At 47.4% G+C, this 15,795-nt stretch overlaps 1 protein-coding gene across 3 annotated transcripts in view; it reads left to right on the top strand.

Moving 5' to 3' along the window:
* The window catches only part of Vps39 (VPS39 subunit of HOPS complex), a 41,947-nt gene that overhangs the window by 11,902 nt on the left and 14,250 nt on the right, over positions 1 to 15,795 (top strand). For all 3 annotated transcript variants that reach the window (XM_006996968.4, XM_006996967.4, XM_076570424.1), the window contains 7 exons: positions 535 to 629; positions 1,680 to 1,778; positions 2,346 to 2,438; positions 4,613 to 4,796; positions 7,672 to 7,792; positions 7,889 to 8,009; positions 12,320 to 12,449. In XM_006996968.4, the coding sequence (XP_006997030.1) occupies positions 535 to 629; positions 1,680 to 1,778; positions 2,346 to 2,438; positions 4,613 to 4,796; positions 7,672 to 7,792; positions 7,889 to 8,009; positions 12,320 to 12,449 (843 nt within the window). The remainder of the gene's footprint in view (positions 1 to 534; positions 630 to 1,679; positions 1,779 to 2,345; positions 2,439 to 4,612; positions 4,797 to 7,671; positions 7,793 to 7,888; positions 8,010 to 12,319; positions 12,450 to 15,795) is intronic.

The raw sequence follows: 15,795 nt of genomic DNA, 5'->3' as shown, positions 1-15,795 counted from the left end.
AGTTGTTTCTAAGCTCTTACTATGCCAAGTTAATCTTTATCAAACGGTATACGAATAAGAAAGGATATTGGACACTGATTGGTGTCTTGGAACTGAGTAGTTCATGGGAGACTGCTGCATTACTTGGCTAATTTTGCTTAAGCAGAAATCCTTGCCATGGTTTCCACAAAATCCAGAGAGAATTTCGTTTTTTCTTATTGGAATTTCCTAGCATATGTAGCTCAGAAAGCTATTTCCTGGATAAATATGCTGACCTCTTTCCACACTTGAGAGGACAAGGGCAGTAGGAAGTGAAAGCCGCCTTACTGAAGTCAGCTCAGAGTCTTAAGAAATAAAATATCCGGGTCAGAAGATGTTTGCACTGATAGAGTCTGGAATGGATCATTGTTAGTGAACCTGGAGGTACGTCCCCTCAGCCAGGGTCTGTAGCTCACTTTTTATAGATGTGACACAGTTACTTTTTGTTGTTATTGTTTTTATCTTAGTGATTGTATTAGCGATTGACTTAGTGACATTGTACTTCGTCCCAAACAGAAAACAACATTTATGTCCATGACTTGCTGACATTTCAGCAAATCACTACAGTTTCAAAGGCCAAGGGAGCATCTTTGTTCACCTGTGACCTCAAGGTGAGTGTGTTTGATGGGAACTTTGGCTTTGTAAATCCAGCATTGCCTAAGTTCCTACCACTTCATGGGAAGAAGGACTCTGACATCCAAACCCAGCACCCTTCAGAGAAGAATATTTTGCTTTGGATCATATTATATGTGGTATGGGATGCAAGATTTTCATTCCCTGTATGCTAATTAAAATGCCAAGTGTCTGTGTGTCAGGAGGCAACTAGCCAGGGGTAAGGCAGTTAGTTGTCAGGCAAACCATTAGGGGAAAGTAAGACCTTAACACTATCATGAACCTGTTCGTCGTAGTAAGTTGACTTGTCCTAAACAAATTACTGTGGTCTTTGTTATTAGGGAGTTTGCATTGTTCAAAAATGACATCTTTGTTTTTGCCAATTCTTCATCCTTCAGTTCTTCAGACTTCCTAGGCCTCCTCTCAGTGGGGATCACTGTTAACTTTTGGTGGCTCGCTCCACTCTTTTTTTAAATTTGTTTATCTATTAGTGTACAATATTCTGCCTGCATGTATGCCTGCACACCAGAGGAGGGCACCAGATCTCATTTTAGATGGCAGTAAGCCACCATGTGGTTGCTGGGAATAGAACTCAGGACCTCTAGAAGAACAGCCAAGTGCTCTTAACCTCTGAGCCATCTCTCCAGCCCCTTCACTTCCACTCTTAATTGCTCTGTGCTTAGAGATTTTTCCCAGTTCTTTCTAAGTATTACAAGTGGGTCTGCTGTCACTAACTATACTAACCCCTGACCCAGTTCATGACAGCCATGGGCAAGAACATTTAAGGAAACGGGGCAGGGGGTGAGGGATGGCACAGTTATAGCATGGAAGACGTACTCTGGGGTGTTTTTCTGAGTTGAGAGTGTCCATTTGGAAGGAGTGCTCCTCATCCAGCTGTGTCTGAGTACTTGGCAGAGTGGTGTTCCTCTACCCAGCGTAGGCAGCGGGCTTTAGGTTCTGCAGATCTATATTCGAGTCGAGGTGGCCAGTCTGCTTGTCTCTGTCCTTGAACTCATCGCATCCTCCTTGCCTTGGGCGTTTCTCCCCAGCACACTGAGACCGGTGAGGAGGTCCTGCGCATGTGTGTGGCTGTGAAAAAGAAGCTGCAGCTGTACTTCTGGAAGGACAGGGAATTCCATGAACTGCAGGTAAAGGCCACTGTGCCCGCCGTGGGAGCGGGGTGGACGCTGGTGCTGTCGGTAGCCACAGCCTCCCGTTCAGACCCAGTGAGGTTCTCCCAGGCAGATACACTGACACAGTGCCCTGGGGCTCGCCCATGCCCACCGCTGCGGGATTCCACAGCATCACCAAAGATTCCTTTATCTTAGAGTGGCTCTAACCTTTTCCAGATGCATTTTTTCCAGTTCCTGGGTGATTTCTGTTTTTATTAGGGTGATTCATATTGTTTATTTGTTGTTTGTTTTTTTGTTGTTGTTGTTATTGTTTGTTTTGAGACAGGGTCTCTTGATGTAGCCCTGACTGTCCTGAAACTTGCTTTGTAGACCAGGCTGGCCTTGAACTCAGAATTCCACTTGCCTCTGCCTCTTGAGTGCTGGGATTAAACCCATACCTGGTTTATACTTTATGTACATAGTTTTGGGGGTGTAGGGTATTTTGCAGAATGGAAGTAGTATAACAGAAAGGCCTGAATCTCACCCCCACCCCCCTCCCCCTTTTGGAATCTTTTCATTTGAACTCATATTCTCTTTTTTCAGGGGGACTTTAGTGTACCTGATGTGCCCAAGTCCATGGCATGGTGTGAAAATTCTATCTGTGTTGGCTTCAAGAGAGACTACTACCTGATCAGGGTAAAACCTTCTGTTTTTGCTGCTCTCATCAGTTTGCCTTGGGAAGTGATCATGACTTTACCTTGACAGATGACCATCGCTTCTGAACTCCAGGTTGGGAGACAGACCTCCTTAAGTAGGGTGTAACAGCGTTCCTGTCTGTGTGCATAGTAAGTCAGGTGTCTGTAGCTTCAGCCAAGCAGAGTCAGCTCTCAGTTCTCTGCGTCATTATCCACAGTATCTGATGACTGGGACAGGATCAAGGCTCTGTCTGTCTGTCCGTCCGATCATCACACTCTTTCCCAGGTGTCACTGCTCAGAATTACATATGAACTTTAGTGTTAAGTATTTCTGACTTTAGAGTTCAAAATCTCTTAGTGTATTTGTTTTCAGTTTTTCCACTAATTTCAGAAGTTGCACAAGTGTATTATAGAAAATGCCGATGAGGAAATGGGGCTGCTGATCAGCCAGACTCCCTCTCTCCCCAAATCAGAAACAATGCAGGTGAAGGATGGGGGCTTCTGTTTAATTCCCTAGCACCTAGAGAAAAGAAAAGAAAAAAAAAATACTTCTGTTATATGGGTTTCTCCCCTCTTTTAAATATATACCTTGCTGGAGGCTGGAGATGGCTCAGTGATTAAGAGCACTGGCTTATTTTGAGGGGACCCAGATCAGTTCCCAGCACTCACATGGCGACTGATAGCCAGCTGTACCTCCAGTTTCAGGGGATCTGATGCCCTCTTCCGGCCTCCCTGGACACCAGGCACACATGTGGTGCACAGACATATATGCAGGCAAAATGCCCACACACATAAAAAACCCTGCTATATAAACTGTCTTTATAACTTGTTTTTCTACCACAGAGTGGTGAGGAGCCACTGTCTTTTCCCCTCTTGTGTGCATACTGGAGATAGAAAAGATGGAGTGCGCCTCACCTCACAGAGGGATCTAAATCTCTTGGCTTCACGCTGGTCTAATAATCCAGGCCTGGCAGTTCTAGAAGCCTTCCACCTTGCTCCCCACAGTGTTAGCTCGCTCTTGTTTATCTCTTCGCTATTTTTGCTCTGCATGTTTAGTTTGGGGATATTTTACTGTTGCCAGCACTTGGGGTGCAGAGTCCTGAAGGAGTCGCTGCTCTCAGCTGACAGGATTCTGACCAGGCATGTACATGCTGAGAGGAGTCTGCAGTGGGGCGGGGCCTAAAGCTGGAGCAGGCGTCTCGCCTTCTGACTCCTGTGGATGCTTCTGTCACACACCACCACCACCACTGAGCTACATCCTCGGCCCCCTCACCTCCTGAAGATTTCATTTTCTGAGGGTGGCAGATCTTGCTTTAGGACCCTGGCTATTAAAATATTGCTCATGTCTTTACATTAAATTCCACTCTTTTTGTTACATAATCTTGGCTTTAACAAATATCTAGGGTTATGTAACTGATGCCACAGAAACAATTCAAAGCAAGTCTGCCAACTCTCACATTCCTCCAACTGCCCCTCATCTAACTCCCAGACCTCCACCGCTAAGGATGTGTTATCTCTTAAGTTCTGTTTTTGTAGAACGTCATATAACCAGACTTGTATCCCATGGAGAGTGTCTGCTCGGCACAGCACACTTGAGATTCATCTGTGTGCACGTATCAGCGATTGCTGGTTTTCACCGCCGAGTGCCGGTCTGTGCCAGGGGTGGACTGCAGTTTGCTTATCCAATAGCCTGTCAGATGAAGGATACACTTGTTCCCCAGTTTTAGCAACTCTGAATAAAGCTGCTATAAACATCTGTATGTGAGGATTTCTACAAATGTAAATTTTTATTTCTCGTGGATAATCCCGAGAAGTGGTAGGGCAGGCTCCTATGGTAGGCCTGTGCTTAGCTCTGTAGAAAGCTGGCATATGAACTCTCTGTACCATTTTCCATTCCCACCAGCAGTGATGCTCTGTGTTGTAGCACCTAGTATCAGTAAAAGCCCCAGCTGCTCTGCATCATAGCATGGTTGGTGCCAGGCAGATGATTTTCTCTGCTTTTGAAAACTGGTCCTACACTGTGGTAAAGATTGTCATAATGAAAACCATATTCGCTCAAGTCAAACAAGGAACATTATTGGCTTCTCTGGTTTGGGTTTTATGTGGACTTTTCCAGGCTGCATTCATGCCTCTGTCAGGGAAGTGCTGGATGACTCCCCTCCTGTCTCCCTGCAGGTGGATGGAAAGGGGTCCATCAAAGAGCTCTTCCCAACAGGAAAGCAGCTGGAGCCCTTGGTTGCCCCTCTGGCAGATGGAAAAGTAGCTGTGGGTCAGGATGACCTCACCGTGGTGCTCAACGAGGAAGGCGTCTGCACACAGAAGTGCGCCCTGAACTGGATGGACATCCCGGTGGCCATGGGTGAGGCCGGCAGCTGCTGCTGCCTTGTCCCTTGGATGGAGGCTGTATCACCCCTGTGGAAGAGTTCCGTCATGCCGACTACAGCAGACTGCCCACCTTCTGCTGCTCACTCCCAGCTCCCCTTCTTTTGAGTACACACTTTGAGGAACATTAAGGAGGGGATAAGGTTTTTCTGGAAGTGGAGTTTTGCTTCAGAGGGGGAAGAATGCACAGAGAAGTGTGTATTTCAGGAAGTGGTTGTCGGCCATCGTTCTCACTTCTTTCCTGTCATGGTTGTTACTGGCTCCTTTGCCGCATCTGGAAATTCCTTCCTCATCCCTCTGATGTGTATAATTTAGAGGGTCAGACTGCCCTTGTGGCGGAGTTTCCTAAGCCTGCCTTCGGCTTCCTTTCCTCCGCAGTGGTATTTTCTGGAAGCAGGTGACATGCTTGCTGCGCTTTCTCTGCAGTCAGACACACAAACATGGTTAGTGCTTTCTGTACCGAGAGACTCTAGCTCATGAGAAAAGGGTTGCACTTCAGAATTTAGAAGTTCACAGAGAGGGGAGTTTGAGTGTTTAATTAGACATGAAGATGATGCCCTGCACAGGTAAGATTGGACTAGGCCAGGCAGGGAGTCTGGGATAGGATTTGAAGAACGGTGTCCTTACATTCTGGGCAGACGGAGCAGGGTAAAACTGAAGATGCAGAAGGCAAGCTTACTGTGAGTGAGAGCTTGTGCATAGAGAGCTTGACCGGCCCAGCCGGCAGTCGGAATTATGGAGGAATTAGGTAAGGTCCGCTGTCAGGCCCATGCGAGGGACTGAGAGGCTGCTCGAGTCCTAGGTGGCACCTCTTGACAAAGCATTGTGTCCTGGGGCCGGGGTGAAGAGCACTTGCTGCTCTCTCAGTGGACCAGAGTTTGGTTCCCAACACCCATGACCAGTAACTTAACAACTGTCTGGAGCTCCAGCTCCAAGGGATCCAGCACCCTCCTTGGGTTTCTCTGAGTACACCCACACATATATACACATCAGTAAATAATAAAATAAACCTTTCAGACCAGCAGTTTCACAGTGTATTCTTAGCAGACCACTAGCTTTCCCCAGTCTCAGAGCGAAGAATGCCATCAGATAACATCTAAAGCCTATAGTACAGTTTCCCAACTTTACTGTAACCCGCCTTCCTCTGGCCCCGAATCCAAGATGCTTTATTTACAGTTTCTTTCGTTCTATAATAACATCTCATGGAGCCACATTCACAGTGAAATGCGGTGTTGAGGGACACCGGAATCTGCGTTCCTCCGCCACAGTCATATTTAGGTCCAGAGTAAACTCTCTCTTACTCTTTTGAGGTGAGAACTGTTCTTGCATTGACAGTACCACTGACTGAGGCACACCTGCAGTACCTGTGTTTACATTTTTGCAGTTAGCCTTAATGTCGTGTGCAAACAGTAAATTCATTTCAGAATTCAGTATAAAGTAAAGCTTGTCTTTATTCAGTCTTAGAGGTTCTGAGGGTTTTTTTATAGTTTTTTTTAAATTTTATAATTAATTTAATTTTACATATCAGCCACAGATTACCCTGTCCTCCCCCCTCCTGCAGGTCCCCCCTCCCCCCACACCTCTGCCTTCCCCCCAGCCCGTCCCCCATTCCCATCTTCTCCAGGGCAAAGACTCCCCTGGGGATTCAGCTCAGCCTGGTAGATTCAGTCCAGGCAGGTCCAGTCCCCTCCTCCCAGGCTGAGCCAAGTGTCCCTGCATAGGCCCCAGGTTCCAAACAGCCAGTTCATGCACTGAGGACAGGTCCCGGTCCCACTGCCTGGATGCCTCCCAAACAGATCAAGCCAATCAACTGTCTCACCCATTCAGAGGGCCTGATCCAGATGGGGTCCCCTCAGCTATTGGTTTATAGTTCATGTGTTTCCATTCGTTTGGCTATTTGTCCCTGTGCTTTTTCCGATCTTGGTCTCAACAGTTCTCGCTCATCAAACCCTCCTCTTTCTTGCCAATTGGACTCCTGGAGCTCCACCTGGGGCCTGGCCATGGAAGTTTTTTTATCTTCAAAGATACATTTTCTGTCACCTGCATTCATGTTAAATCTCCCTCATCACACAGCCTCCCAGAGGAAGGCTTTCATGGCAAGGCTTCTAGGCTTTTTTGCATACTAACTTTGGCACATTTATAGATTCTTTTGCTTCACCCAGCGCACTAAGCTGGATTGTCCCATTCCTGTAACAAAGTACAGAAAGGAAAGAGTGCCTATGGTAAACACTCTGACAAAGTCGAGGAAGAATCCCTGTGTGGTAGTGCGTACCTGTAGTCTCTCCCACTTCCCATCAGCCCTTGCCTCCCGACACCAGTGCATTGGGGATTAAATGTCCAGTGTATGAGTATTAGAAAAGATGACAATATTCCAGCTATAGCAGGCATTAAGTGGAGTTTTGTATTCTTTCTCTGAAAATCTCAAGCAGGAACCTTACCAAGTGTAAGGAAGGGAGAAAGAAACTTCCTCCTGTTCTCTCTGTGGCCCAGCTCTCTGCAGCTGCAGTGCCAGGACAGCTGCACCTGTATTTATCTGACCTGGCCTCGTGACAGGTGGAAAGGCACACAGGAAGCTGCTGTACAGGGAGCTGGTCCAGTCGTGTTAGCAAAGCTCAGTGTAGCTCTGCTGGGCAAGAGCTGTCTCTTGACATCACTTAGGCAAGCAATGGTCCCCTTTCCTGTGGATTGCGTGAGGGATCATCCTGTCTTAGTGCTTGACTTGAAGGTTTGGGGTTTTTTTTTTTTTTTTTGAGATCTGTTTACATCACCTTTGCGTGAGCAACTGAATCCAAACCCATCCTTAACCCAAAGCCTTCGACCAGAACGCAAGCTCAACATGTCCTCTCTTACAGAGCACCAGCCTCCATACATCATTGCGGTGTTACCCCGATACGTGGAGATCCGAACACTCGAACCAAGGCTTCTGGTTCAGAGCATTGAGTTGCAAAGACCCCGTTTCATTACCTTAGGAGGGTAAGGAATTTCTCTCTTCACTGTGGCTGTGTTGCTCCCAAGTCCCTGTACCGTTGTAAATCTCATGCCCTCTTACCCATATTCTTCGGCCTCCAGATCAAACATTATCTATGTGGCCAGCAATCATTTTGTTTGGAGACTTATTCCTGTCCCCATGGCAACCCAAATCCAACAGCTTCTTCAGGACAAGCAGTTTGAACTGGCTCTGCAGCTCGCAGTAAGTCTTGTTCCTTAGATTTGGGAGGTAGACTGCTTTCCTTATCGTTTTCTAAAGCAACTGAACATGATGTAGCTATTTGTATTCAGATCTATATTTATATAAACAAGGAATAAGCTGGAAGCCTGGGGACTTTGATGGAGGGTTTGAGTCCACCTTCAGATACCCATGTCACCAGTGATTTTACTTGTTCACGTGTAGAGTGAATGTCAAGTATAATGGTGTCTTCTAGAAATTAATGGAAGAATAAAATAACTTAGTAGCTCTTATATGGTTTGCAACAATTCAAGACAATGCACACATTAACATATAGGGATAGTCATACATGTCATAATACTGTTGAGTGTAGCCGCCAGAGGGCCCCTCATTTCTTTCAGCAGTGACCCCTGTTGGCATGTGTAAGCCTTCAGGCTCTGAAACTGCCTCACTGTTACATTGAACCAAGCGGCTGCCTTCTGTTTACTGTGGCCACCGGGCCAGTCAGCTTTTTGTCACCGCAGCAACAGACAGCCTAGGAAGAAGAGGTGTTTATTTACCTCACAACTTAGAGATCCAAAGTCCAAGTGGTATATAGTGCAGGCTCCGTGACGAGGGCCACTCCTTGGCTTTGCTGCCACCTGGAACAGGTGGACGTACAAGGACATACGATCGGTTACACCATGAGCAGACCAGAGGGGTCAGGGCTCCTTTCATAACTGCCCTCTCTCAAGAAAGCCTTCCGGTAAGCCCCACCTCTTGAAGGTCCACCCTCACTTCCCGGTATTGCCGCCCTAGGAAACAAGTTCCCGACACCGGAATCTGTTGGAAGACGCAAAGCACGTTCAGCCATTTGTGGCCATTCTCCTGTGTGTTCATGTGGACTGTTCTAGCAAAGCAGCAGTGTGTCTCTCCTGTTGCTAATGATTTTTTTTTTCTCTCTTCAATTTTTGAGACAAGGCTGTGTAGCCCATGCTGGTCTCAATCTTGGGGCAGTCTGCCCCCCTCAACCTCCAAGTGCTGGGATTACAGGCATACACTGACACAGGTGGCTTATGGGATATTTCTTATTGTCTGTAGAGAGTGGATTTGATTTTCAGAAATGACCATAAGTCTCTGAACGTAACCTGGGCATTAGACTGGACAGTGCTAATTTAAAGACGTTAACAGTAAGCTTGATTTCTAGATGGCCTTGCAGGTCTAGACTGTCTCTGAAGGGGACACCTTTAATCACTTATGGCGGCTGCTTGTGTGTATGTGTGCATGTGTGTTCTGGGGTCCATGCACCGATATGTGTGTGGAGGCTAGAGGCAGCCTCAGGCACTGTGCGTCAGGACAGCCGTCCTCCTTGTTAGTGTTGTTTCCCCCCCCCCCCATAGGGTCTCCGCGGGACCCGGGGCTCATTAGTTAGGTTGTCTAGCCACCAAGTCCTAGGGAGCCTCCTCTCTCCGCCTCCCCGGTGCTGAGATTACAAGCACATACCTTACACCAGCCTTTTTTCATGGGTTTTAGGGATCAAACCGGGGTCCTTGTGCTTGCTGTGTAGACACTTTATGGATTGAGTTGTTTTTCCCGCCCATGGTGTCTGTTTTGAACAGCAACTTTTATTTTGTGTGTGTAAATTCTGTAATTAAATTATTAAATCCCACTTTAAGATGCTAATTTTTCAAGCTTTCCTGCATGTATATATTGTCTGTTGAGTACATTGCCCTTCTCTTCTCCATGTCCCCTTTCCTCACCCCCCCCCCAACTGCTGGGCCCCTTCGTTCTCTGGACAGTTTTACTTCTACTTCTCTCTCTCTCTCTCTCTCTCTCTCTCTCTCTCTCTCTCTCTCTCTCACACACACACACACACACACACATACACACACACACACACACACACACACACACACACACACACACACGAGGGGGGAGGTTTGTGTATCTGTCTAAAATCTAGGAACTACAAATGAGGAAAAAGGGTATACACATTTGTCTTTCTGGGGCTGGCATAGCTCACTTAATTTGATTATTTCCAGTTGCCTGCATATTCCTGAAAATAACGGAACTTTGTTCTTCTTTATGGTTGTTATACATGCCACACTTCCTTTGCCCTTCCTTCGTTACCAGACATCTCGGTCGGTTCCATAACTTCATGTTGTGAATGGGGCTGTGTAGACACTGGTGTGCAGCGTCTCTCGGAGGGGCTGACTTGAAGCCCTCATACCTGAGTGGTGAAGCTGGGGCATGGCAAAGACTGAGTGTAAAGGTTTGTAAGGACCCTCCACACTGGTCTCCGAAGTGGCTGGACTTGGCTTTCCTGCCTGGAGCGCATAAAGTCTCCCTCTTGTTCTCGCCCTTGCCAGCATCTATTGTTACTCATTTTCTTAATGACTGCTGTTCTGACTAGGGTAAGCTGGAATCTCAGTGTAATCTTAATTTGCATTTCTCTGGTGGCTAATGAGAGTCAGCGTTTTTTTCGTATTTTTATTGGCATTCTGTAGTCATCTTGGGTTTGCATGGTTGTTCCTGTGTAAGCATGTGATAGACAGAGGTTGATGTTAAGTGGCTTCCTCAATCACTCTCTACCTTATTTTTTAAACCTGGAGATAACCAGTTTGGCTAAACTGCCTGGCCGAGAGATCCCTTTCTCTGCCTTCCGATCACAGGGGTTATAGCCGTGCATAGTTGTACCTGGCTGGCTTTTCACTGGGGTGCTGGGGCTTCGAATTCAGGTCCTTAAGTACGTTACAGACTGAGCCATCACTCCAGCCCCAGTATTTCATCTTTTTTAAAAATATTTTTTGTGTGTGCCTGGTGCCCCCCACACACACACACAGAAAAGGGGAAAAAGTGAAAAGTGAGGTGCAGCTTTATGACATTTGGAGTTCCTACTGACTTGAGCAGAGGGTATGTCATAAATATCTGGGAATAAGCTTGAAAGACTTGGATACACAGTGCAGGTACAGCTGTGTGTTGACAGTAGTGAACTAGGGGGACAGTAGAGGAGCGAAGGGGGTGAGTAGAGAGGATGAGGGAGAAAGAACCGAGAAGCATTTTATTTATAGTTATGTATTGGTTTAAAATTTTGCGTGTGTACAGATGTGTGAGTTGTATGTGTGTTACAGCACACATGTGTAGGTCAGCGGACGACAGCACCTACCTCTACATGGGTCCCAGGAATCAAACTCAGGTCCAGACTTGTGCAGCCTTAGCCACTGAGTCGTCTCTCTAACTAGTCCTCTGAGAAGGGCTTTATTTTATTTTGTTATTATTATTTGTTTTTGCTTTTCCGGACAGGGTTTCTCTGTGTAACAGCTCTGGCTGTTCTGGAACTCACTCTGTAGACCAGGCTGGCCTTGAACTCACAGAGATCCATCTGCCTTTGAGATTAAAGGCTTGCACCACCACTGCCTGGCAGATTTTGTTTTTAAATATAACTGTACACTTGATGAGATTTGGCCACCTTTTATTAACATCCTTTCATGTGTGTGCCAGGATCAAGTCTGGCATTCACATTCATTTAATTAGCGTATACCGTGGGTGATCTCTAGGCTGTGACAGTTTCTTCCTCTTCCCTTGTTTGTCATGGCCTTAATGGACTTCAGGACACTAGTTAGGTCCTCTGTAGAAGTGCTAGTGATTTTCCATGGCATAGGTACTTTACAGTGTGATGTGAAGATTGTCATGCACCCTCTCCTTGGCTTTCCTGGCACCAGGCATATGTACACATACATACATGTAGGCAAACACTCATACAATAAAACTAAATATATTTTTAATTATATAACCAGAGGCTAGAGAGATGGCTGATAGGTTAAGCACACTGGCTGCACTTGCAGAGGACCTAGGCTGGATTACCTGCTCTCATATGACAGCTCACAACTGTCTGTAACTCCAGTTCCAGGGGAATCTGATGCTCTCTGCTGCATATATGTGGCAAAACACCTATACACATAAAATTAAGCTAGGCAGTGGTGGTGCACACCTTTAATCCCAGCACTCGGGAGGCAGTGGCAGACAGATCTCTGTGAGTTCCAGGCCAGCCTGGTCTATAGAGTGAGTTCCAGGACAGCCAGGGCTATGCAGAGAAACCCTGTCTTGAAAAACAAACAAATAAATAAATAAATAAAGTTTTGAAAATTATGTAGCCAGGTTTTAATGCAGTTGTTTTAAGAAGTAAAAGTTCTCATTAAAAGAAGATCCTCAGGCAGTCTGTGCAGGCACGTACCATGTTGCTCTTGTTCAGTTTATTTTAGCGCCTGTGGTTTCTAGGATGTTTTACCACCTAGAATGAGCAGAGCAAATATTTGTAGAGTGAATGAGCTTTCCTTTGTTCTGTCTTTTCTTAGGAAATGAAAGATGACTCAGACAGTGAAAAGCAGCAGCAAATCCATCACATTAAGAACTTGTATGCCTTCAACCTCTTCTGCCAGAAGCGCTTTGATGAGTCCATGCAGGTCTTTGCTAAACTTGGCACAGGTAACAAGCAGGTGTGGCTTTGGGGTAGGAACTGCTGGTGGAGAAGGGAGCGGGGAAGATGGGGAGACATGAAAGCAGAAGAGACCCACTCTCATCACAGTTGACTTCCATGCCTTACAAGCTCTTGTGAGGGGCCACGGTGGTCATACACTTACAGCCCTGCCCTGTCTACTGGGGTCTCACCGATTAAGGCAGGCTTCCAGTTTTCCAGAAGTCTTTGTCCTCATCGTTCAAGAGAGGTAACAGTCATCAGGTCTAACAAAGGTGCATGATCGGCTAGTGTTCACTGAATGTAGGGCTGGGCAGAAGTTCCTGGGCCACACAGTAGGTCATTGTGGAGAGCCAGCACAGGCCAGTGCTTCAGCGCCCTCCCTCTCTGTTGGAGTGTGGTGGTGAGGAGCAGATACATGGGGGTTGGCCTGTGTGGTGTGAGGGAGAACGTCTCCCATGGCGCAGATATTTGAAGATTTGGCCCCCGGTTGGTGCTATTTGGGAGGCTGAGGAGGAGTCTTTGCTGGAGGAAGTACTCATTGGAGGCTAACTGAGAATTTAAGGACTCTTGCCATTTCACTTTCACTCTGTGCTTCCTACTTGGGGTTCCAGATGTGAGCCCTCAGCTTCTGCCCCAGCCACCATGTCTGCTCTTTGTTGCTCCCCGTGCCGGGACAGACACACCCCTCTAGACTCTTCTAGACGTTGCCTTGGCCATGTGGCAGCTGTAGAAGAATGGCTGGTGCAGCCTGCCAGAGCTCGTGACAGCACTGGACTCCCTGCTTCAGTTTTCTCCTCTACAAATCACACTTGTAAGAGAAGTGCAGTGATCGCTTCCCTAGAGTTCTGTGGCGGTTATGTGGGGTGATTGGAACAGTGCGCAGTACTGCACCGTGTGTCTGTTGCTGTTTTACTTCCGTCGGGCTTTCTTCCATATCCTTTCGTTGGCCTCTCCCTTCCCCCCCTTTCCACATCCCTCCCTGGCCAGTAACTTGGGCTCTTGGTTGAGTAATGGAGCTCAGTTCTGAGTAAGTTCACTAGAGTCTGATCAGTTGGACAGAGTTGATGAATCATTAGGTGGTACTTGGAGGGACCCATAAAATTGATGGGTCAGTTTTTCATGGTTCCAGAGGGAATGCTAGAGGCCTTCAAAGCAGGAAGAAGGAGAGAAATTAGTCCATAGTCACAATAGACCGGGTGACCCTGCTCTGACATAACCATTTCCTTAGCTATTGCCCCTGCCAGCACCATGGTGTTTCATCCCATGGTGTAAAAGTCACTGACTACAGTGTATCAGTTGCTAACACCAGAGGTCTTCGGCTAGACAATCCATTTCCAAGGGAACTCACTGTCATGGCTGACAAGTTGGCGCCGTCTGGGTCCTAGGTCCTCAGTTCTTACTCAAGTGAGTCTTCATGGAGCTGAGCAAGTGTTATGCGGCAGCTGGCTTTTCCCAGAGGATGTGATCTGGGATACCTCAGTGGACAGCTCAGTGCCTTTGTGATTCTCGTGCCTGCTGTATTCTGTTGTTGTACAGGGGTCATCACAGGCTTACGACAAGGGAATCCAGACTCCTCTTGAGGGAGAGGAGTGTGTGGGATGGATATGTGCCACACTTATTACCCTTGCTTTACCTTCTCAGGGTTGAAGGGACCTGATCACCAAGATTAGGTCATTTCCAGACTGTAGTAGTGTAGAGAAGGAGGTTGGGGCCCTCTGATTGTGAAAGCTCAGTCAGCCCTCCAGCCACAAATACACACAGTGTGCAAGAAAGAGCTCACCGAAAGGAAATAGGTTGCTGTTGAGAAAGGAGGCAAAAGCCAGGTGCAGTGGTCCATGGTTGTATGCACCCCAGTGCTGAGGCTTGAAACAGCCCTGCACTGTGTACCTCACCTCTACTGGCAGCTTTCCCACAGGGCTTAACTTAGAAAATCCGTCCTTGAAGCTGTTAACCAGCTGCTATTTGCAGTGAAGTGGCATTTGTGTTGTTTTCTGTTTCTTACGGTCTGGTGTGGTTAAAGCTCTGATCTGCAGCTGTGAGCCAGCCTGCTCTCGGTCATTTCCAAACATTAGTGATCTAGGGGAGAATACCCACAGACCAGTGCGACTGTTTTCTAGCGTGGCATCATTTCCTACTTTAGCAACTACACATAAGCTAATTCACAGTAGCCAGAATCAGGTGAGTCTAGAATCTCGTGCCAAAGATGGCTTTGGGAGCACAGCATTGGTGAGGAAGCCACGTAGAGGCACAGTAGGTGTGAGCCAGAGGAAGACGCCACAGTGGGGGCCAGTCTCATGTGGCTGAAATACTGTTTACAAGCCCGGGGCACCTTTCCCCCAGTGCAGCGTGGGCCGGATCCAGATGTCTGTGTTTGCTGTCCAGCCACTCTCTTCTGTGTTCCACTGATAGGCTCCTTGTCACTACAGCCCTGTGTCCTGAGGGTCTGGACTGCAGTTGAATATGAAGTAGTTAGGCATCTCTACAAATAGGGCATGTTAGTTACCACCTGATAGACAGTGCCTCCGTGAGTCATTCCGGGGTCCAGGTAAGAGTATTCTAGGCTGAGAGAGCAGCCAGCAAATGTGCACGAGGTAGGAAGCGTGCCTGGGAATTCAGGAACTGGCCAGGCATTGGAGTGGGCAGAGCTGCCTGATGTTCTTTCTCTGCATGAGGGATGCCATTTCCTTGTTCTTGTATGTATGTGTTCTTGGTTTTGAGTGTGTGGCATAACCCTGGTCTCAGAACCCTCTCCCCTCCAAGCAAACCTAAATGTTGACAGTGCCAGCTCTGCCCTCAGTCCGGGGCTTCTAGGGTAATACAGCATGTCACAGGTGCACAAAGTTCTTGCATGAGAAACGACTCGGTTAAACATTGGGGTATGTGTGATAGAGTTCTCCAGGAGCAGAGAACTAAGTGAGGCCAGACATGGTGACTGACATCTCAGCACCTGGGAAGTTCAGACAGTAGGATTGTCCAAAGCCATCCTGGGCTACATAGTGAATGCTAAGCAAGCCTGACATGGAGTTTGAGAACCTATCTATTTCCACAACCAAACCAAAGAAAGAAGGGGTGGACTGGGCCCTGCAAATGAAGAAGAACATGGAGTGTGAAGGAACCATGGCGTCAACAGAACTCCCATCCTGTCCAGTGGCCTGTGGACCCGGTGTGGTGATGTGTGGCAGAGCATGCAGGAAGATACACTGGAGCTAGATCTCCGAGGACCTTGAAGGCCACAAAGGAGCGTGGAGTTTGATAGACCTTAGGTGACATTGCAGGCCTTGTGACTTTGCAGTGCTGGGATCGAAGCCTGGGACTTGAACGTGCCAGAGTCCCACCCTGAGCTGCAGTCCAGGC

The sequence above is a fragment of the Peromyscus maniculatus genome, chromosome 4, assembly GCF_049852395.1.
Source record: "Peromyscus maniculatus bairdii isolate BWxNUB_F1_BW_parent chromosome 4, HU_Pman_BW_mat_3.1, whole genome shotgun sequence".
Lineage (NCBI taxonomy): Eukaryota > Metazoa > Chordata > Mammalia > Rodentia > Cricetidae > Peromyscus > Peromyscus maniculatus.
Note: the sequence above shows the minus strand (reverse complement) of the source record. Positions and strands in the feature narration are given on the sequence as shown.